The sequence below is a fragment of the Diadema antillarum genome, unplaced genomic scaffold, assembly GCF_040938485.1.
Source record: "Diadema antillarum isolate AM-2024a unplaced genomic scaffold, OU_Dant_1.0 seq00001519_RagTag, whole genome shotgun sequence".
In the NCBI taxonomy this organism is placed as follows: domain Eukaryota; kingdom Metazoa; phylum Echinodermata; class Echinoidea; order Diadematoida; family Diadematidae; genus Diadema; species Diadema antillarum.
This window is the reverse complement of record NW_027272251.1, coordinates 352,730-375,095: the sequence shown is the minus strand read 5'-3', so window position 1 is coordinate 375,095 and position 22,366 is coordinate 352,730. Positions and strand designations below refer to the sequence as shown.

At 37.4% G+C, this 22,366-nt stretch overlaps 2 protein-coding genes across 2 annotated transcripts; one reads left to right on the top strand and one right to left on the bottom strand.

The window, feature by feature from the left end:
* Positions 1-5,257: 5,257 nt before the first annotated feature.
* LOC139710286 (echinoidin-like) lies at positions 5,258-9,232 on the top strand. The gene is made up of 3 exons (XM_071622213.1): positions 5,258-5,422; positions 7,470-7,635; positions 8,705-9,232. The coding sequence occupies exons 1-3, from the start codon at positions 5,307-5,309 to the stop codon at positions 8,936-8,938; spliced, it is 516 nt and encodes a 171-aa protein (XP_071478314.1). The 5' UTR covers positions 5,258-5,306; the 3' UTR covers positions 8,939-9,232.
* An 8,359-nt stretch (positions 9,233-17,591) lies between these two features.
* On the bottom strand, positions 17,592-18,770 carry LOC139710295 (allatostatin-A receptor-like). The gene has a single exon (XM_071622222.1). The coding sequence runs from the start codon at positions 18,768-18,770 to the stop codon at positions 17,592-17,594; it is 1,179 nt and encodes a 392-aa protein (XP_071478323.1).
* Between the last annotated feature and the right edge of the window lie 3,596 nt (positions 18,771-22,366).

Here is a 22,366-nt window from a genome sequence, read left to right as displayed (position 1 = left end):
ATATGCACCCAATCAATCGCAATTTCAAACCAGGGAGAGTTGTATTGTTTTGTTATTGCATTTTAATCATGAAGTACAGTATGCTTGTGTCCACGATGGCGCGTGTTGTACCATAGTCTCATTTCCCCCTTTTTTTATTTTTTTTTCTTTTTTCCCCTTCCTAAGTTAATTTCATGTCAGTTGACATTGGTTTCTTTGACTTTGTGTACGTATTTTTTGAGGGTCCCATACCCTACAAGCTTTGCTTTTTAAGTGGGACCCTCCATTTCCATTCTAATCTTTGTATTAGGTATATACCTTAGAAACGAAATTCTGTTGTTACTCGTGACCACTTGTACGTTTTCTTTGAAATTGTTATAAATTTGTTCTGTAAATGTATTGTATATATTTTTTCTGTTTATTCAATGGAAATGGAAATAAAATTGAAATTGAAATTGAAATTGAAATAATTTCGTGTGACATTTACGTAACCTATATACATGTATGTAGATATATAAAGAGAAAATATGAATATTTCTTACCTTGTGATATGTGAAGGAGTCAGCTCCTTGTTATCTGTTAGATAATAGTAACATAATTAACAAACATAATATTTAGCATGTATGATGATTTAACGTTGGCGAACGTGCCATTGGTGCAATTGTATTCAATATAATCGTTATTGTATAAAGGACAAAATTGTATATAAGGGAAAATAATACAAGGGAGAAAGGAGTAGCATATATATCATATCCAGAATGGCTGGCCGGATCCTTGTTATCTAGTTAAGCGTAGTAGTTATTGTATATAGGAGAAAATTGTAAATGTGGGAAAATAATACAAAAGCTTCATTCACGTCCGCATCCCGCCTACTCAACCCCGCGCATCTCCTGCTTTCTCTCACTCCTGAGGACGGACAGTCAACTGTCTGAAACGTTGAGTCCTTTCCTAAACTCTTCTATTTTTCTTGGTTCACAGTCCTTTTCAGGATTACACTCACTCCAGAAAGAATACTCTTACTCAATTTCTCACCTCTCATCCGACCTTTATTTCTATCTTTCTCCTGTCATTCCAACAGTCCCTCTAAGGACTATGCATGGTGAACCGCAAACCGAGTGTATCTTATGTTGATTTGTGTTATGTCTTTAGTTCTCCACTGGTCAGACATGAAGGCAAATTTAAATAGACATTTTAACTTCACATTCAAATTTTCAGTGGTGCCAGGCCAGGCAATTTTGATAACTCATCAAGTTTTATGGTTGACATCATGCCACGTGTAAGCAATGCTCAAAAAGCCCGCACCATACACTGCAAAAAGTCCGGTGTTAAATAGTGAACACCGAGCTGGTTTTAAATTTTCGGTGCTCATTTATGGTGTTAAAGTAACACCTCCGGGTGTCATTTCCAAATTTTAAACTATTTTTTGAAGAGTTTCTTAGTAACTGCACTTCTTGTTGATTTTTAATTTAAACAAGACGATCAAGAATTTTACATTAAAATACTAGATTTTTGAAAAAATGTGAAAATAAATTTACACCAAAGTAACACCAGCTGGTGTGGTCTCTTATTGAAGCTGGACGGGTGTTAAACCATTGATATTAACACCAACAAATATCAAATCAACATCATGTGGTGTCATTTTTGAATTAACACCAGTACAGTGTCAAAATAACACCATGTACAGTGTCAAATTAACACCACGAAGTGTCAGGTGAACACTTTTCAACACCATCACAGTGCATTTTTAACACCTGTGGGTGTGGTCCTTTATTGAAGTTTGATCGGTGTTAGATTTAACACCCGTGGTGTTAAATCTAACACCGATGTTTTTACAGTGTAGGGCAAATTGAAGCTGAGATGCTTCAAAAAGATGACAACGCAAGACCACATAGAGCATGACTTGTGTGCAACTTTCTTGAGAGAGAGAGAGAGAGAGAGAGAGCATCACTAGAATGGACTGGCCTGTGCGCAGTCCCGACCTCAACCCCGTAGAACATCTTTGGGATCAACTTGGCCGAGCTGTGGGGAAGAGGGTCACAAATGCAACGACATCGGCAGGACTCCCTGATTAGATACTGGTTGACGAGTGGAACGTCATTCCTCAGCGGCGAATCACGAAGCAAATCAACAGCATGAAGACATGGTGCCAGGCGGTCGTCCACCAGATACTGCAATGAGCCCCGATCATGTTCATTGACAATTATAAAGACAAAGTAAACATAAAGTAAAGACAAAATAACGACAAAGTGAAGACAAAATAAAGATGAAACTCCAATACAAGGCAAGTGCCAAATTGTGTCTCGCCCATTCGCGTACAAGGTATTGATATCTTTATAACTCCCAGAAGTCAATTGACCTGCTTATGACCTTCGACCTTGTGGTGACCTTCAACACCCAAAGGGACATTTACCATCCAAGTTTGGTCACAAACGGACAAAGGGATCAAAAGTAATGAGCCATAATCGAAACGCGCCATATAAACTTAACATTGGGTCCTAATATTTGTTGACCCCTTTCTGTGACCTTTGACTTTGTGATGACCTTTAACTCCCCAAGGGACATCTACCGTCCAAGTTTGGTCACAAACGGACATAGGGATCAAAAGTTATGAGCCACACACAATCAAAATGCGTCCTAAAAACATAACATTGGGCCCTAAAAGTTTGTTGACCCCTGTCTGTGACCTTTGACCTTGTGACGACCTTCACCTCCCCAAGGGACATCTTCCATCCAAGTTTGGTCATAAACGGACAAAGGGATCAAAAGTTATGCACCATAAACGAAATGCACCGTAAAAACTTAACATAGGGCCCTAAAAGTTCGTTGACCCCTGTCTGTGACCTTTGACCTTGTGGTTACCTTCAACTCCCAAGAGACATCTACCACACCCAAGTTTGATTGCCATTGTAGCAGCATGTGCCGAGTTACGTGTGATAAGAGAGTCTTGCAAGTAAACTTTAACGTATGACCTCAAATGACCTTTGACCTTATTCATGTAACCTCCAACGGCACCATAACATGAAGGTACCCCCAGTGCATCCATCACCCAAGTTTGATTGCCATTGTAGCAATAATTATGGGTCGAGTTACTTGTGATAGGAAAGTCTTGCAAGTAAACTTTAATGTATGACCTCAAATGACCTTTGACTTCATCCTGTGACCTCCAACGGCACCATAACATGGAGGTACCCCCAGTGCATCTATGACCCAAGCTAGGTTGTAATCCAAGCAACTTATGTGAAGTTATTTGTCAAAAGAGAGTCTTGCAGGTAAACTTTAACATAGAAAACAGAGTCTTGCACATATTCTTTAATATATGACCTCAAATGACTTTTGACATTATCACATGACCTCCGACAACACCATAACATGAAGATACCCCTAGTGCTTCTATCACCCAAGTGTGGCTGCCATTGCTGTAGAATAGCATTGTCTCTCTGTCTTGTGCTCGGTGCGAGTTGTGAACGTCAGTATGTACACACAATACCTGTAAATAAACAAGTTGGTGTTCCGGTACATCGCCTCTGAAGTTGTGATGCATTCATGTTCAATATAACATAAGTATTGATTGGAATGAATGCTGGTGGGACTAGGATGGAACCGCTGGTTCTGCAGTAGAAGACAACTCGTCCAGCAGCCTTTGCGAGCATTCTCGAGCGGGTTTGCTGCACCGTGGGATAACTGAGTATCTGGACGGACGTCGGAGAACGAAGTTCAGTACTTTGGAAGGGACAAGTACATTGTACATTCGACGTACTTCCAGAACGGACGTCGGAGAACGAAGTCCAGTACTTTGGAAAGGACAAGCACGTCCGACGTACTTCCAGAACTGACGTCGGAGAACGAAGTACAGTACTTTGGAAATGAAAGGTACAAACGACGTACTTCCAGGACGAACGTCGGAGGACGACGTACTCTAGAAACGACGTCGGGAGTGAGAGTGAAAATTCACTTGTCAGTGTGTTGGGTGAATTAGATATGAAAGTGAGAATGTGCCTTTGAATCGGATGGTGTGAAGTGCAAGGTGTAGACGGGTGACGTGCAAGTGGTGGGAAACTTAAGGTGGTCGTATATGGTCGTATATTTCGATCAAACGGACGGTCGGCTCGGTCTGCATAAGTGCCAAAGCCCCGTTGTTCGCTACAATACTATTAAGAAACCACACCACTCAACATTATAATGGTTGAATACGGAGACAAAGAAATCTGAAGAATAATAATAAAGAGTCTAACTCAGTAAGTTCAGGGCTATTTGATTTCATTTTTTAGGAAGAAAAAAAAAACCACTCCGTCACGACATCTGTTCGCTGTGTTAGTAAGGCTGTGCCAAGTTTCTGTTCATGTTTCTTTTTTTTAATGCATATGTACATGTAGTATAATGTTACGGTTTTGCGTCGGTGTAAGCCGCGTGAGTTCAACTGTGACGCCATTTATGCAATGCATTTAAACATACTGGCGAGAAAAAAAATAGATAGCAAGTAAAATGTTCAAACTTCAATTTTTTTTTTGTAATACATGGACATCCAACGGATACACTATACGTCAATGAAGGCAAAGGGATATCGAAAAGAAATGGAAAGGCGTCTTTTTTTATTGGCAATTTATTGATGCTGCTGTTGCTTTTTTTTCTATGCCTGGTTTGCTTAATGGTGTCTCGTATTTTTAAAAGTATTTCACCCCTATAATTGCGTAGTCAAGAGCAGGAGGTGACCAGAAGTAACTATAGTGTCATGAACCTCTCGTTTGCGTGCGAACACAAAAATTAGAAGAGTGCACTTCACAAAAATCGAACCAAATTCAGTATAGCACGCGAACACCACTTCAGACACGTGTCAGAACTAAAAATACGACATTGACCCCACAAAAGTATGTAAGTTAATATCATGGAGAACCTCTTGTTCAAATCGAAAATCAAAATTTCTGATAAGATTGCCTGACAAAGCGTCAGAGGGTAAACGTCCTACTACACCGTTAAGTGTGTCCAGTGATATTAGATTACCCCGCAACAATCCGCAAATCCCAGGGGCCGATGCCCGTTTTCTTCTTCGTTTGTAATTTGTGTTTTTGGATAGAAAATACATGACTTAGCCCCTTGCAAGAGTGGCAGTAATAAACCATTTTTTTTTCTCCAAACCTTTAACCATGTCATACGACGTCATCAGCAATTGTGCACGCCTACTTTTTTTTTCATCTGGGAGATGATCTTATCTGTCAAGTCCATCTGAATCGATACAAAGCATATAAAAGTATGGGTCCTCTGATGCTTTCGCCACACCCGCTACAACAGAACGAATCACTCGTGTTACCACTGCTTCCACAAGAACCACTATGAAGGGCTCGGCTGCTGTCTTCGCTCTAATTGTCGCCGCCGTGCTGGCCGGACCAAAGGGAGCACACGCCTGCTGCCCCGAAGGCTTTACAGAGTTCGAGGACTACTGCTACAGGTAATGGGGAAAGGAGGATGTAGAATATCATAAAGGTTGACAATCAGAATGCTATTTGATATAAACTTGTCTGTCTTCATCATTTTTTATTTTGGTATGTGCTTTCTTGTTGTTTGTTAATCTCTTCCTTGTTGTCATGTTGTACATGTATATATTTTCATCTTCTTTGTGGTATGTTTTTGCTTGTTGTTTGTTGATGTCTTTTTTGTTGTCATGTTGTACATGTATATATATATATATATATATATATTCATTTATTTATATATATTTCCATTTTTTGAAGCATCATGATGTATTTTATCTGTAAGGACTTGTGAAAGAAATGAAAATAAAAAACAAATAAAAAATAAAAAAATAAATAAAATACAAATCAAAATAGGTGTCTAAATGGATAACTCTGGTTTCTTAACTTATCTTCCCATACATATATTCATATTATATATTATTTTTTCCATAATTTTCTTTTATTATGAATTATGCAAAGACTGTCCTCAATTATTGGAAAGGACGTCATTTTGAATTTACAGATCTAGACAGCAAACTACATGTTCCCAGTTCAGTAATGAATGCGTCCCAAGTAGTTGTATTTGAACGTGCAATGGAGTTTTAAATTTAATGAAATTTCTTTCACAGACGGTTAGAAATAATAGCAAATCTACACTTCTTTCGGTGGTCAACGGAAATTTGAATTTTACAACAACAAAAAAAAGAAAAAAGAAAAAATATTGGATCGTTGTTTTCGAAGTACTATATATATATATATATATATATATATATATATATATATATACATATATATATATATATATATATATATATATATATATATATATGTATATGGCAATTCATTCACTGACCAATGTCAGGTCAATTTTCCGACGGGGATATCTGAGAGTTATGTATTTGAAATACCGAATAAAATATTACCTGGGGATGTAACAAAACTAGAATAATAAAGTATTGATATTATTGTTAAGAATCTAGATCATCATTTTTCTAATGATACTTCAATACCTTGCAGTTCTTTAGCTTAAGCAATTTAAGGGTCTACGACTTCATTTGATCTAACACACAAGACATTTGTAGGCGGTTAATGACATTTATGGATAATGGTAGAAATTAAACAAACTTAAAAACCACAAATTCTATTATTCGTTTGTTGTTTTTATAACAATGATCCCCTACTTTCACACAATTAATAACATTTCGTCGGAATTAACTTTAAATCAGTTTACCTCACCTTAGGTTGCAGTATATAGCAAAGACAAAAACAACATTATCAATCTGGGTGCCCAAAATTACTAACTGGAATCTTTCTTACTTTTTATCAATAGTTCAGACTCATTGCATACTCATTAAATACTTTTTTCTGGTAGTGCCTAATCACTTTAGAAAAAAGCTTACATACTGGAAGTCTCTCTTAAAAATAAAAAGTAAGATAAGAGTTTACATGTGGAGTATAGATACGAAAAAAATATAAAATTAACAAAACTAATATAAGTAACTGGTTACAGTTATTTGTGTGTGTACATAAGCATGTGATGAAAACTGACGTCTTTGTCACTCTTGCGTGAAAAACAAAATGATAGATAAGAACGGCTGCAGCGTGATATCCATGTCGATTTTTTATCCCTTCTGGTACATGTAAGTTAAAAAAATCGATAGCCCGTTGAAACCACATAACCTCCCCCTCCCCACCCCACCAAAAACAAAAACAAAAACAAAAACAAAAACACGCATAAAAAGTTCGATTTACCTCTTTAAATAATATCTAACTTGAATATGTTTTGGCTGCAAAGGAATATTAAAATCTTAATTTTGGAATAAAAAGTTTGAGTAGGGCATCTGTACCTCGAGAGGCTTCCAAGTATCAAAAATCCGGCTAGATTAATGTGCCTTGCATAACTTCGAACTTCTAGCTATTGGTGACAGACTCTGACAAATTGAAATCACTTATGACGTCAGTGTTTATGATTGTCTGGTTCTTTCATGTTGGTGTTATTTTGATAACGGTAAAACTTATGAAATACAAATTGTATCTCTACAGGCATGTCGCAGAGAGGCTCTCATGGCAAGCGGCCGAGGAACGGTGCAACACTTTCACCGTGTCTCACGGAGGGAACTGTGTGGATATCGGTCATCTCGCATCGATTCACTCGGATGCCGAGCAGGAGTTTGTCTTCAACCATTACAGGGCTGCTACCCAACAGGAGGTAAAAGAACTACAGCCGTACAGGTCTCTCTAAAAAAAACAGGGGGTGGGGGGTTGTCGTCCGTGAAATCAAATAGATGTGTTTGGAGAGCAAGGTTAGGGAAACAAAATGTTTTCGTATTGTTTATTGCTTTGTTAAGTTTTGAAATGTGTTCTTATCTTTTTTTTGGGGGGGGGGGGGGGAAGGCGATGGGAGCAAAATGGATAAAGAGGCACATGTCGCAAAAGCTAATGGCATTTTATGTAATTGAATTCTTTGCCATGTTTGTGTACATAATATAAATCTAAAGCATCTGAAACATTTTCTTATATTTCTACTTGAACGTGTACACATAATAGATGAATTATTACATAAGTTGAAATTTTTACTCTTTTTAGTTTCTTCTAAGTCTTCTTGAGACATGTAGATAGCCTGTTTGTTGAGAACGGATAAGACAGACGTCGACAACAGAGTGATCGTACATTACAAGCAAAAATAAAAAGAAAACGTATTTTCCAAATTTTTGCAATTTCCTTTTAGAACAACTCATGTTAAATTAGACTGAGTTCTTGTGAGTGATTTGTAAAGTTGATGGCTTCGTGAAAAATGCAGTTAGTTATGCAAAATGATCATTTTCGGCGATAAAAAGTATTGAACATCTCCAGTATAAAGAAAATATGAGGAGTGAGACAGAAAGATAACTCATATATATATATATGTATATATATATATATATATATATATATATATATGTTCTATGATTGTCCCTGATAAAGACGTTTGGAAAAACTGTGATATATTTTTCCCCTGGAAAGAGTTTTTTCTTTTCTTTTTGAGGGAATTGTCTAGTTTGTCACTTATTCATTTGTTAACTCCTCGTTGTTTCTGTTTTATGGAAAGGGTGGTGATCTACATAAAAAGTGAAGGGGCTCCTTTGGTCACACAATATGAGGCCCAAAACTTCATGCCTTTACAATATGTCGTTCCCTGACCAAAGTCAATGGTCACCTTCCCTGTACTCATAAAAACAAAAACAAACAAAGTATGATAATCGAAGAGTACGGCATGGCAAGTGTTGCATTCACTACAGGGCAACGCTATGCTGTGGCTGGGACTGAGTGACATCGCCAGCGAGGGCAACATGGTGTGGACTGATGGTACGCCCCTTGACTTCATCGCATGGAGAGCCAACCAGCCCGACAACTGGGGCGGCGTCGAGGACTGCGTCCACATGCAGCTCGAGAGCAACGACCCGAGATGGAACGACTTGCCCTGCGATTCTGCTCTCGTTAACCACTTCATGTGCAAGTTGCCCACGGAGTAGGCCACTGAAAGAGTTATGGATCCAAACACATGTGCATTGATTACACGTTCACACGTTATGTTGTCATGCCGTCTTGGCACCTATGTTGGGCTCAATTTCAAGATCGGGTAACCGAAAAATTTTCTTTCTTGAAATTACATTTTGTCTGACGGTCAAACGCATAGACTTATTTTGGAAGACCAGGGGTATAGTAATGAAAAAGTTCAATTAACTTACCTGAGGTATAGGTTGGCATTTATGTTACACATACGAATATCATCTCCTCTTGTTTGATTTCATCATGTTTCTCTGCGCTTTTTTAGGGGTTTTTGTTTCTTAAGTATGCTGGGATAGAACTAAAATAGACTGATATCCATATCAAAAGGATCTACGCAAATCGTAGTGATCTATGTTTCAGAGTTATTACAGAAGAGTATGCAATATTCATTGGAAAAAAAAATCGAGCAATAGGTTGTCAGGCATCACAGAAACGTAACGCATCAAGTAGATCAACTTGAAGAAAAATGACAAATGTTTTCAGAATACCAATGTCGTTGATCATGCTGAACTGTTATCATCCAATTTCAGTGTATCAATAAAGCACATTAACTTCCCATAACTCAACAAAGCGTGTATATACTTGTTGTATGTATTCTTGATAATTATGCATTGTTAAGACGCTGATGATAACTATTGAGCTCTGATGTAGATTTAGTCATTGATCATGCTGATGGAAAATTCAGTCATTTCTCTATCAGTCAATGCATAATTCTTGTAAAGATAATGTGTGTATGTAAAAAGGATCGTCGAATGAACGATGGCGGAAGATGCAAAAAGAATGGTTCAGACAGTAAGATCATCACATCTCTTCTTTTACATTTAGCTCTTCCTCGTTCGATCATCAGGAGATTCAAGGTGCAATTTGCTACAATCAATATTTATGGTAGATATGTTCATGGCACACACTCACACACACATACACACATACACATTTAAAGAAAACGTAAATGGGATAATATATTGTAATAACTACTCCGCGTATTGGCAGTACTAGAAATAACAATAATAATGTCACAATTGAGGAATGCATTATTACTTCCTATCAGCGACGAAGAAGCATGAATATCACTGTGAAAATTCATTAGCACTTTCATATTGCTATTTGATAATATAGATTATATATAATTATATATACATGCATATACAAACTTACTTTGCAGGTAGCTATACAAATTAATTTAAGCTTCGTTTTCTCGACTCAAAAAGGTTCACACATACATCATACACACACACACACACACACATTTACAAAATTGTCCCCATCACCACGTCCTAGCCATGTACATATGTATGCCTGGGTGTGTGTGTGTGTGTGTGTGTACGTGAGTGTCTGTCTACTCTTTTTTTACGTGTGAAGAACGTTCTCCCGAGGTGACAAAACCGTATACTGCTGTGTATCAAGTTTCTTTCGTACTTCCTCATTAACCCTTCTGTTTCCAATCCAATCTGTTTGCTGCTCAGCTAGAGGATGTCCGCGAAATGCTGCAGATAACCGAGCTGTACGAGGCAGCTGGTCTATTTTTCAGGCCTCTTTTCATGGCCCTCCCAACCACTCTTAATTCAGACGCTGCATATCAAAGTGTAAACAAGTTGACCTTGTAATTGCTTGATGAGCGCTACCATCAAGAAAAATCTAAAGACAATTGACATTGAACAACAGGATAATATGACACTATAACCATCGCCCACGAAACTGTACAGAGCCTGGCTTGCAAGTACCTCTTGTTCTAATCTAAATTAGTTTGGAAAGTCAATCGGATATTGCTTGTGGAGATCTTGTGTTACATGGTAAAGTGTACAGGTCAAGAGGTTTTAGACAACCCAGCAACTTTGGCCAGGATCGTCTTTGAGCACTTAAAAGCCTGCAATCTGATTGCTTGGACAGCCTACAGCCTTCAACATGACCCCCTGTCACAAATATAAGGGCAGAGTTACTATGAAAGAAATAACCACATTAACATAATGCCTACACAGCAATGATGATGACGATGATGATAATGATGATAATAATAATGATGATATAGTACAATAATGATAATGAGAATAACCATAGTAATAATGATGATATAGTACAATAATGATAATGATAATAATCGTAGTAATAATGATGATACTAATGATAATAATGATAACCAATAATAACAAATTGAGAGAATAATCATGTGATATATTTAACTGCAACATCCCCGAATTCTGCCCGTCTGACATATACATTATCTGACCGGTAAGGCGCTATGTATTAAAAAAGCTATTAATAACACGCATGCAAAGAGTGCTCGCTATGCCCATCGATATACTTACAATTGGCATGATATTTGTATGGACTTGGAACCAATACGATGAAAGGTATAATTTGCCCTATGATGGTTAGCTTTTTCATTTTGTGCACAAGTCTTGCAATTACCACTGTAAAGTATCTGGCGTCTTTCTGACCCTTCGTCGTCCAACAGCAAAAGAAAGCAAGGTTTGCTGTCCTTCGTACTGGATAGAATTCGACGGTTGCTGCAACAATTTTTTTTTTCTTCGTAGAGAAGTAGAATAATGAACAGCCATTTAAAAAAAAAAATAAATAAAAATCGGTGACGTATTGAATTAGCGTGCATAAAAGAAAATAATGATGTAAGTTACACACGTACACTATTATAATCCCTATTAATTAATTTAACACTTACTGATCACTAGAACCGTGAATGGCATTGAAGTTGCATGACATGCTTTGATTACATTGGGTTTACAACCCTGTGCTTACTTCTTTTTTTTTTTGCAAACACCATGTACAGTGAGAAAGCCTTCAGTATCATTGGCAATGGTTATGTTAAATAAGACGAAATATTTCGTAACGAAATGACTAATAATTCGTAACGAAATAGGCCATGCGACACTTGGCGCCCCATACAAACCTACGGTCTTTGTCCATGGTTTATACCATGGACAAGATTGTACTTCCTTCGTGAATTCGGGCCCTAGGGTCTCACCATGACGGAAGTACCTCAAGAAATGTAGATGGTATTCATATAAAAGGCTGAACATTGGGGGCAGCATAACGAAAACAAGGATAGGTCATTGCCTAGCAAGATCTGGCAATCAATGTACAAAACATGAACGAAATCCGTCACAAAATGTGGAAAGTCGATTGCTGACAGGGAACCCCTGGGAAATCATGAATAAACGGAACAAGAGATGGCGCTATGAAACTACCAAAAGTTGCATGCAACTGCTATCCCCAAACTTTCCCGAATTTGAATAGATTTGGTCAAAAAATACGGCGGCAGCGGAATATTATTTCAATTCAATTCCATTCAATTCAATTCAATTTCTATTCCATTTTTTCGACAAAAAACACCCCCCCCCAAAAAAAAAAAAAAAACAAAACAAAAACAAAAACAAAAACAAAAACAAAACACACATAATAGACTGGTCTGGGGCAAATAACCCCAGGGCAATTACCCCGGACCTTTCCCTGACCCTTCTCCTAACCCTTATCCTAAATCTAACCCAAACTCTAACCTAAGACCTTACCCTAATCTTTACTCTAACCTTATCGCTAACCAGAATTTAGCAGGGGGTAAGTGCCTGGGCGGGGGGTTATTGCCCTGATACGATATTATAATTCTTCTTGTGTGATGGTTGTGACCAAGTGCCCGCAATGGCCAGAGAAATACAAATTCATTTCCACTTGCGTGATAGCAACGGGCGAAAGATTGCACACAAAATATCGTCCTTAAAACCTGTGCAGTCCGTGAAAAATTTGTAATGAATGCAAACGTTAAAACGTTGTCGGGTTTCGTTGGAAGATTGCGTGCTGGTTGCAACGTTTGAGGCGGAAAATTGGGTTTCAGTTTGTCTGGTTGTTTTTAATCCGAAAATGAAATGATACTCGTTGTGCTGAATGTTCGTTATTCCGAAAGTTCTTTAAAACCTAACGTTCTAATTCAGTAATCAAAACAAGGTTCGTGACGCCGAAAATTAATAAACTTTATTTTAGTGAAAGAATGCGGTGTTGTTAAAGGTAGAATTTCATACAAATCACAGATGAGGGATCCTTAGTGAAGATGCAGCGCACTCGAGGGTATTAAAATGGTGTATAATGCACGAAGCGCGGCCTAGTGCATGTTGCACAACACTGTGAATACCCGAGAATGAGCTGCATCTCCACTAACGTCCAGAGCTTAAACCTGTGCATTATTTCTATTATAAAATGGTTTTATGAAATATTTTAACTTACCGTATTTTATGGGTAAATACCAGTCAGCTGGTCACTTATACTTATTGACGGGAAGGAATAAGATGGTGTTATACACGAAAAAAAAAAGTATTTTCACCTTCTCCTCCTCGTATACGCCACATACTAAGAAATACGGCTCAAATTTGAACACCCAAATTGTCCCTATAAATACAACCACCCTAATGGGTAGAACTATCCACCGCAATAAGCAACTGGCACCGTTATAGGTGCAACACGCTGAATTTTGAACCTGCAGGGGTGCAAATTTGCACCCTCAGTTTTGTACTAATGAAGGGTGCCAACATGCACCATAAACATGAATACATTGTAAATTAAACATTTGGACCACGGGTACCAAGGTTTTATTCGTAAGATCAAACTTACACTCTAATGGATATGTCCGCATCTTTGCAGATACAAATATGAATTTCAAGAGATTTAATTCTCTACTTGCATAATAAAAGGTACAAATGTGCACCCCAGGGTGCTGGTATAGGGACAAAATAATAGGGTGCAAATTTAAACCTTTATTTTTTAGTGTGCACCCTTTCCCCTCATCTTTCATCATCAGGATGATCGAGCCATAGATGACGTAGATACAATTATCGAACCTTCAGAATAATTTGTTTATTTGATTTGATTTGATTTATTTCTGCTTGATTCCGTTACATCAGATATGATTATGTACATGTCATTTATGACAAACAGTTTATCGACACATAGTTTTTAGTACAATTATACAAGACATTTAAATACAAACAGTTTATGGAACTTAAACAGAAGGGTCTCCAAAATAAGCCGAGGCTTGACGGTATGGAGACTATATGGTTACCTACTCTGGATAGAATAGGGAATAGAGAAAGAGAAAAATAGGGAAGGGTAGGGGGAAAGGGAAAGTTACAGAGTGTGTTTGTACCACTCCAACTACTTTACAATAATAGTAATGATGATAAATACGATATGATAATGATATTAAAGTTAACACGTTCAGTTGCCTTTGCCGGAGTAATGACCGAATATGCACTATGAAAATAATAATGTGTGTATACAAAGTATCCTATAAATATTGTTATCTGATATGGAATGAAATATATCGTGCTTATTTTATGTACGCAGTAATGGTAAGGCACATCGTACACATACACATACATGCTCATAAAATATACATGATGTACCTATCCTATACATACATATATATTCATATTCATAATGTGGATAGATAAATAAATCGATATATGTATGCACACATACATGCATCATGTACCACGTACATATTCATATACATTTGATTATGATACAATAAAGGAATCAGAATGTTATCCTGGGAATACTGCTTAAGGAGGTGAAGTTTTACAGCCTTCATAAATGAATACATAGTGGTCATATTTTCAATTTCGATGGGAAGGGAATTCCAAGTGTCAGGGCCGGAGTGTCTGATAGAATGATGCGCGAGTGCGGTTTTGGGGTTAAATAAATGTAAGTTTGTGGATTGTCTGGTTGGATAAGAGTGAATCTCTGAATTTGACCGAAATATTCTGTTAAATATTGGAGGCAAGAGGTTTGACTTGAGACAAAACATAAATACAGCTTTTTGGAGAAAATTTATATCATTTATCTTAAGGGATTTAAGCTGGAAAAACAATGGGTCGGTGTGATCTCGAGAGCGTGCTCGACTGCACACTCGAATTGCTTTTTTCTGTAGGAGAAGTATACGGTCTGTGTTACATTTGTGGGTTGCCCAGATAATGTTGCAATACGATATATATGGTAAAATTAAGGCATTATTCAGGGTAAACAATACACGAGTTGGTAAAAAATACTGAAGCTTAGTTAACATGCCAACGTTTCGGGATATAGGCAAAATGATGTGTTTTACATGATCATCCCATTTTAGGTTTTCATTTATATACACACCGAGAAATTCATTAAATATTTTCCTTTCAAGAGATATACCATCAATATACAATTCATATTCTGGGAGATCAGCTTTTTTACATTTAAAATGAATTTTTAAATTTAAAATAAAAATTTAAAATAACGAACCTTACTTCATTTTTTGATTAACGAACGTTTATTCGGAAATTCGGAGTATAAGCCATATTCTTCCTTTCTCATTCGGATAACGATCCTGCGGAATAACGAACCTTGTTTTATTTTCGAACGAACGAACCTTTATAATAACAAAACCCTGTTTCATCTTCGGATTAACGAATCTTCGGAATAACTTATATAATCTTATTTCAATTTCATGATTTCATACCTCCAGGTATGTGTAATGCGTGTGTTTCGGATTGATTTCGGATTATCGAAACTTCAGAATGACGAGCATCAAATAAAAAGCTTAAAAAGCTAAGACGGTGGAAAAAGGGGCAAGGGGGAGAAGTTTGCATCTAGATTTCTCCTCCGACGTTCATCTCCCCATCTTACAGCATTTCGGACTTTTTTCTTTGCTAATAAACGTTTACACAAACGCACAGACATGTGCGGACACGGATATGAATATATATTACCACATGCAGTACTTTGATAAACACGCAGATGCTTATATTCGAGGAGAAATAACTGACAGACACAAAGTCTATTCGGCTGAATATATTTGACATTTTGTCTGAAATGAAAATTACAATATCATCAGAAAATCCCAATCTGATGATCAGTGCTCGACGAGTTTCTAAGGCTTGTTTGTCTATTCGTTCGTTCATATGATTAGGGTTGGTAGAGTTTCGGTTGAGATGGTGCTTCAAGTTTCCAATGTTTTTGTTAATATTTTTTAAGATAATGAGAAAAGTCCTATGAAATATGAAAGAGCCTATAATTCTGAGAGGAATTCAAAGTTTATTGGATAGAAAATGTTTTTATTTGTTACTTTTTTTTAAATGGGTGAGATATCCAAAACATAGTGGTCGTAATAATAGGTGGGACCCACCTTTTATTATGTAGGGTCATTTTGCTTTACTTTGTATTGGGATATCTCAGTAATTTCAAAACCGACTTTCATCAAATAAACTTCGACCATGCTCTTTAACATTTTAATTAAATGGGTTCTGAGTATCTCGCAAAAAGTCGAAAGCTGATTCGTCATTTCAACCAATACTATACCATCTCTTTAAAGTTAGGGTCATATCTGATAGGACTTATCATAGTTAAGAGTTTTGTGTTGTTCGTTGTGTGTGTGGGAGTATGCTTGAAAGTTTGCGCTAATACTATTTGCGTTTTGCCTAAAAAGGTTGAGGTAGGGCTCAACATCAGCGGTAACTCGATGGCCCGGGGCTACTTGAAATTCATTTTGGTGGCCAGAAAGATCACCTAAAATTCAAAATGAAATTTTATAATTTATTTTATTTCGGGCTACTACATTTCCATTTTTTTCCTTTTTCTTGGGTGGGGGTGGGGGGGGGGGGGGTACCAACATTTCAAATTTAAAGATTTTAGTGACCAGAAAGGGCCATCAGAGAAAAAATATTCTGGGTTCAAGCTCGGCTTAGATACGTGAGATTTGCTGGAGTGAAGGTGTTAATACTTAGTTACTTCGTTCTTGTCTTTTTTTTTTCTTATGTGTCCAAAAAAGTTATTTAGCTTGTAAATTATCAATCCATATACACGTCATCAAAATGGATGTTTGTAATCAGCTACAGTTTACTCTCGTTTAAACAAACATGATTATACCGAAATCATGAAGTAAAACTTCAGGTCCGAAAATCATCATCTACATTATGTGTATACACAATCCGTTGGACTACAACGAAATTTCGTCATAATGATGAAAAACTACGGTCCTGCAGTCTGCATAATAGTAATCAATAATAGAACATCAATCGGCTATAAACATGGTGAATTGTAAAGAAGTTGTAACCTCCAGGCTCTAGATTGTCATGCATTTTTGAAAAGGAAACCAACGAGTCCCATTATCCAATATATCATAACTACACATATCCTATATAATTACACAATCTATACCTCATGATTTTAGAAAAAAAAATACATTGGATGAATACTATACTCTGTAGTATACTAGTCAGTTATACTGATGCCCAATTTCTTGGGGGTGAATGCATGGTACATGCAGTCACATACATGATTATTTCAATTTCTCTGAGGCATTTATTGGCCATCGTCTAATGCATTTTGCCATAGCTCCTTTTGAGCACAATATCAACATGTCCACTAATTTCATATAGAATCATAAATATAATTTCTGTTTAACCTTGAATATGACTCTATTAATAAATTTTCGTTTATTCGTGGACATGTATTGACTTTTAGTAGGGTATGTTTTGTTGTGCTCCAAAATATATACGTAGAGTAAGCATGCTAGGTCTATGTAAAAAGCATGAAGGTGTAGGAGGTAATTACAGCGCATTAGGCGTCGGCTTCACTTCTTAATGACTTTTACCATTCTTTGCTTTGTGGTATTTTTTCCTGCTGAAAAGTATTCGATTCCGTAGTGAAAAACGGATGGTTCTGATTGTCAGCTCGTTGGCATTTTAAAGCATCTCTTATGGCGGTCCGGAACCTTGGGTACTGGGATGCGTATATGAAAGGATTGGCGCAAGAGTTGACACAAATCAGCACAGACAGAGCGCTGTGAAGAGGACTGTGCAGGTACGAGTACAGCTTTCCTTGCAGGACATATATCCCTGCAGTCACGTGATGGGGAGCAAAGGTCAGGATGTACGTCAAGACAATGAGGAAGGTCAACCTGGTGATACGATTTCGAGCCCGTATGTGAGTGGACGATACCCCAGTAGCCTGAGAAAGCCCCTTGCGAACGCGGTGTGATTGACGATGGAGTGACCACGCCGTAGCTGCTTGCGTTACGATCATAATGGTAACAGGTGTGCCAAACCTGATCATAAGCAGGTAGAACACGACCGTTTTACTGGACTCGGGTCCATGCAGCAGCTTGCAGGTGTTGTCGACCACTTTCATTTCAACAGGATAGAGGCAGGATATAAAAGACAGGACACACACACTCCATAAGTAAGTGTAGATTTTGCGTGTAGTGACATAGGACCTGAAATGTAGTGGACTCACTACAGCAATCGTGCGTTCGATAGCTATTCCTACAAGAGTGTAAATGGACACGTGGACTGGGACCCACACAAAGTAACGCGGGTATGCAAACTTACAGTAGAGCGAACCAAGCGGCGTCCGCGGCACTCTTACAGCAAGAGGTAAAGGCATGATGGAAATGGATGTCAGTAGATCAGAAACTGCCAGTGCTCCGATCAAGATGTCGGTCGAATGTTTTATGGTTCCTACCTGCATCCGGAGTGCGAGTATAACAAGCAGGTTTCCCAGTACCCCAACACAGGCACAGCTCATCTCAAGGGCATTCACCCACGTCCACCCAAACACCCATGTCCACTGCAATGGGTCGAGCTTTGGTGTATAACCAGATTGATTTGTCTCTTCAGTTTCTGCAAAGGAACTCCATGACAGATTGCTTCTGAGAATTCCTGAAGTTCCTGCACCTTCAACGTCTACGGCTGGACCATTCGAGGTAGTGGTTTCACCAGAAAATGCATCGATAGGCGGTAATAGGTCTCCTTGGACAATGACACACATGGCTACAATCAAAGACCACATGATTGGCGAAGACTAGGTCGTCTATCTTAATATATTTTCCTGAAAGAAAAACATTCCGTGAGAGAGAGATCATGAATAACATTTTTTTTAAATTTCTGAAGAAGCCGTATTTCTTAAAATGTGTAGAATTCATACTTATTATATCGAATTTCGCTGTTATAGGATATCTTTTTGCGATATAGGAACTACTTCAGACAAAAATCCGGATTGATAGATCACAAGTTGTGTAATGAACTTCTGTAACTAGTAACCCTACTCATAATTCATGTATTGTGAAATATATATGTATGCTTTACTTAAATAAGGACAAATGAATAACGCCCTGTTAATTTCGCGAAACAATGTACGCCTACAACTTTAGATAAACGGATCGTTATAAACATTCACACACCAAACATGACAGAAAATAGCAAAGTGCAATGGGAAATAAGAATAGAAGACAGGTACAGAGTTGCGATCTGCTCAGAGAGATTAAAGCGAGAAAGTTGGAAGATTAGGAGATGGAATGTTAAATACTGTAAACATGATAGCGTACTATATACAATGACGAGATACCGGGATTAGATCATCAAAATATACTTGAACTTTAATGACCTCTGAACATACAGAGGGAGAAAAGCTGTATGCCTAAATGAACAAAATGCAACTTACGATATAAGTAGGAGTAGGGTCCCTGTAACAGTTACCAGTTAGGCGAAAACGATATGTTGAAAATGTCTCACGGTCTCAGTTTGGATTATTCCTGTCCGAAGCTGCCTATTTGTAGCCCACCGAGAAAAGATGTCTTTGTCGTATTTACTCCTACAAAAAGCAGGCTTCTGCAAACTCACTATTCATTATCGTCGCATTACGACTACCACCATGGAAAGATAACACCTGAAATACGCAGGCGCATTAAAACAAGCTGCGCAAAGAACTCCCTGCGCAGCATTATACCAAAATTTGTTATCTCTGTAAATAAAAATGGTATCCCCTCCTACAATGTGGGCGCGGTTTGTGTCTCTTTTACACATCAGTAGCGATTATATGATCGATATATAGGCGTGAAGAGAAGATGAACTTCAAATAAATTTCTTAGGTTCAAGAACCAAGGACGCACGCACTATGACCTGCGTGTCTTTCTGACTACCCAAGCGATTGCGAACTTCGGTTACAACGCTCGTTTTTAGCAAACCTGACCATGTAACCATCTTTGACCTCCATAGTACTTGTCTGAAAATTTGTTAATAGTTGTTGATAAGTATCCGAGCACTAGGTTAGGTACTATTCAATATTAAAAAGTCTCAAGAATCAGAAACCGATGTGTTTTTAAAGGTATGACTGCATTCCTCCGCCCATCAAGATCCTTTCTTGGATCCTTCCGACCCTGGAAGTTACAGAAATTAAGTCAGCATTATTCAAGGCGGTGCAGAGGAAGACGTTCTAGACTCTTAAGCGAATAATTTATGAGGCTTGAATTCTATTAGTAGCTTAGTTTCATTTTCATTTCAATTCATTTTCATTTCATTTCATTTTCATTTCTTTTCATTTCTTTTCATTTCCATATGTGACCGTGCACCTCAAAACGAACATAAAGTCGCACACACTGATTTTGCAAAAGGACTGAAAATAAGTGAAATGGGTCAACCTAGCCGAATGTAAATCATACAAAAGTACAAGAGTGGCTAATAACGCTCATTCCGTAATCACACCCCAATGCGATGACACTTTTTTTTTGTTTTACAGGAACAAGAGCAAGATATTTCTTTCTTTTTTAAATGTTATTTTGGCATATCATTAATAATAATTCGCGACGTGCCAGTATATCTTTTGCATTGACATAACTATGCATTTTTAAACTTGAATGTACTTGTTACTGAGCATAGTATCAGCGTAAGTGAGAAAATAGTTTGAGACCCACAGTGACGGCGAACGATTATGTTTTCTGGCATATATATATGAATATATTTTCTATTATTATTATTATTATTGTTGTTATTGTTATTATTATTTATTCGGCTTTCATTCACAAATATCATAATACATATTTCAAAATCAAAACATACATTGGAGTGGTAAGTGAGCACCAGGTTGGTCAGCCTGGGTCTGGAAAGAGCCAACTAAATGACTTGGGCCCTCAGGCCATCCTCTCCAACCCACCCGGTGCGCCCGAAACAGTCAGTTTACAATATAAAAATACAAATTTCATTAACAGGCATACATTTAAACAAAAACAAAAACAAAACCTATATAAATCTGTTTTATTGATTTTTTTTCGTGATTCAGCTCATGCATTTGTTATGCGTGCCTTTGTCATTCCAGTGTATACTCTTCCGTCTCTTTCGAGTTTCGCTTCTTTAGGTGACCAACAATGAATGAATTAACAGTCCCTTCAAAATAGCAAGTAAGGATTTTACACTCTCATAGCGCTTTGAGAAAGGACATTGACTTTAAGAATTGAAATTGCAATCAAACGATGAATAAAGCTTTATGGTTGTATCAACGTTACTGCCTTACAGACAGTTACTGTACCTTTTCAAAATGATTTCTCTTTATGCTGGGTCTCTTTCCAGCGTCGTTTATGATTATTTATTGCTCTTCTTTAACGTATACCAATAGGTATAGGAGGGGAGATTCAAGCATAGCAATTTTTCGCTTGATTTTGTTTTGCACTGGCAAAACAACATCAACAACAGGCATCCTTACGGAGAAGCCAAGAAAATGCATTTGATGCGAACAAAGTTTCAATTCACACTGACAGCACAAAAGAATTTCGCTGCTAGTCAATTTATTTTTCTTTTGTGCATGGCATGAAATAGCAAAAGACAGGGAGACATTCTGAGATCAATATTGAATGTTAAGGTCTTTTTTTTTCCCCTTGGAAATGTCACTAATGGATTTCCATTCAATTAATTACCCTGCACTAGTCTACAGGAAGAATAAAGAAAGCTGGGAGTCAATGCCATCGTTGAATGCTATACACCATGCCTTTGTACAGATTTTCACTCTATCTTCCGACCATCGAATTTCTGCTTTCAATGGCTTTGATGTTACAATGACACGCACACGCTTGCTCGAAATTGCCCATAAGATATCTCGTAGATGAACGAGGAATGTTCGTGAATACGTAAGGTTCTTAAAAAAACCGAAGTGGTATCTTGAAATACTTATTTTCTTTTTTGTTTTTGTTTTTCTGTTTTTTAATCAAAGTGAAATCTTTTCACTGCAACTAGAGGGAAATGGTCCCGGTGATATATTTGCGAACATTATGATCATAAAAGGCAAAGTTATTCCTGTATAATCCAGATAATGCAAAAAGCAGACCAGTGCAGAAAAGTTTTATGTGAGACCTGTGTTTTATTCCACTTCAACACGATATAGCAGCCACTATCAGCGAGATATACATTGTGTCATAGTTCAAACTGTTAACACAGCAACTTGTTAATTCATGTTACCTAAATATTCATATATATATATATATATATATATATATATATATATACATAATGATAACATGTCTATACACTCAGCAAAAAAAAAAAAGTAAACACTTTTTCAAGTTTATCTTTCTCATAGACTATCTGGCTAAAAAATGG

What these genes read in the sequence shown, in the direction of transcription:
- LOC139710286 (XM_071622213.1), top strand. Translation starts at nt 5,307, where the DNA reads ATGAAGGGCTCGGCTGCTGTCTTCGCTCTAATTGTCGCCGCCGTGCTG. An exon ending in TTCGAGGACTACTGCTACAG is followed by an intron (nt 5,423 to 7,469) that starts GTAATGGGGAAA and finishes GTATCTCTACAG; the next exon opens with GCATGTCGCAGAGAGGCTCT. An exon ending in GGGCTGCTACCCAACAGGAG is followed by an intron (nt 7,636 to 8,704) that starts GTAAAAGAACTA and finishes CATTCACTACAG; the next exon opens with GGCAACGCTATGCTGTGGCT.
- LOC139710295 (XM_071622222.1), bottom strand. Translation starts at nt 18,770, where the DNA reads ATGTGTGTCATTGTCCAAGGAGACCTATTACCGCCTATCGATGCATTT.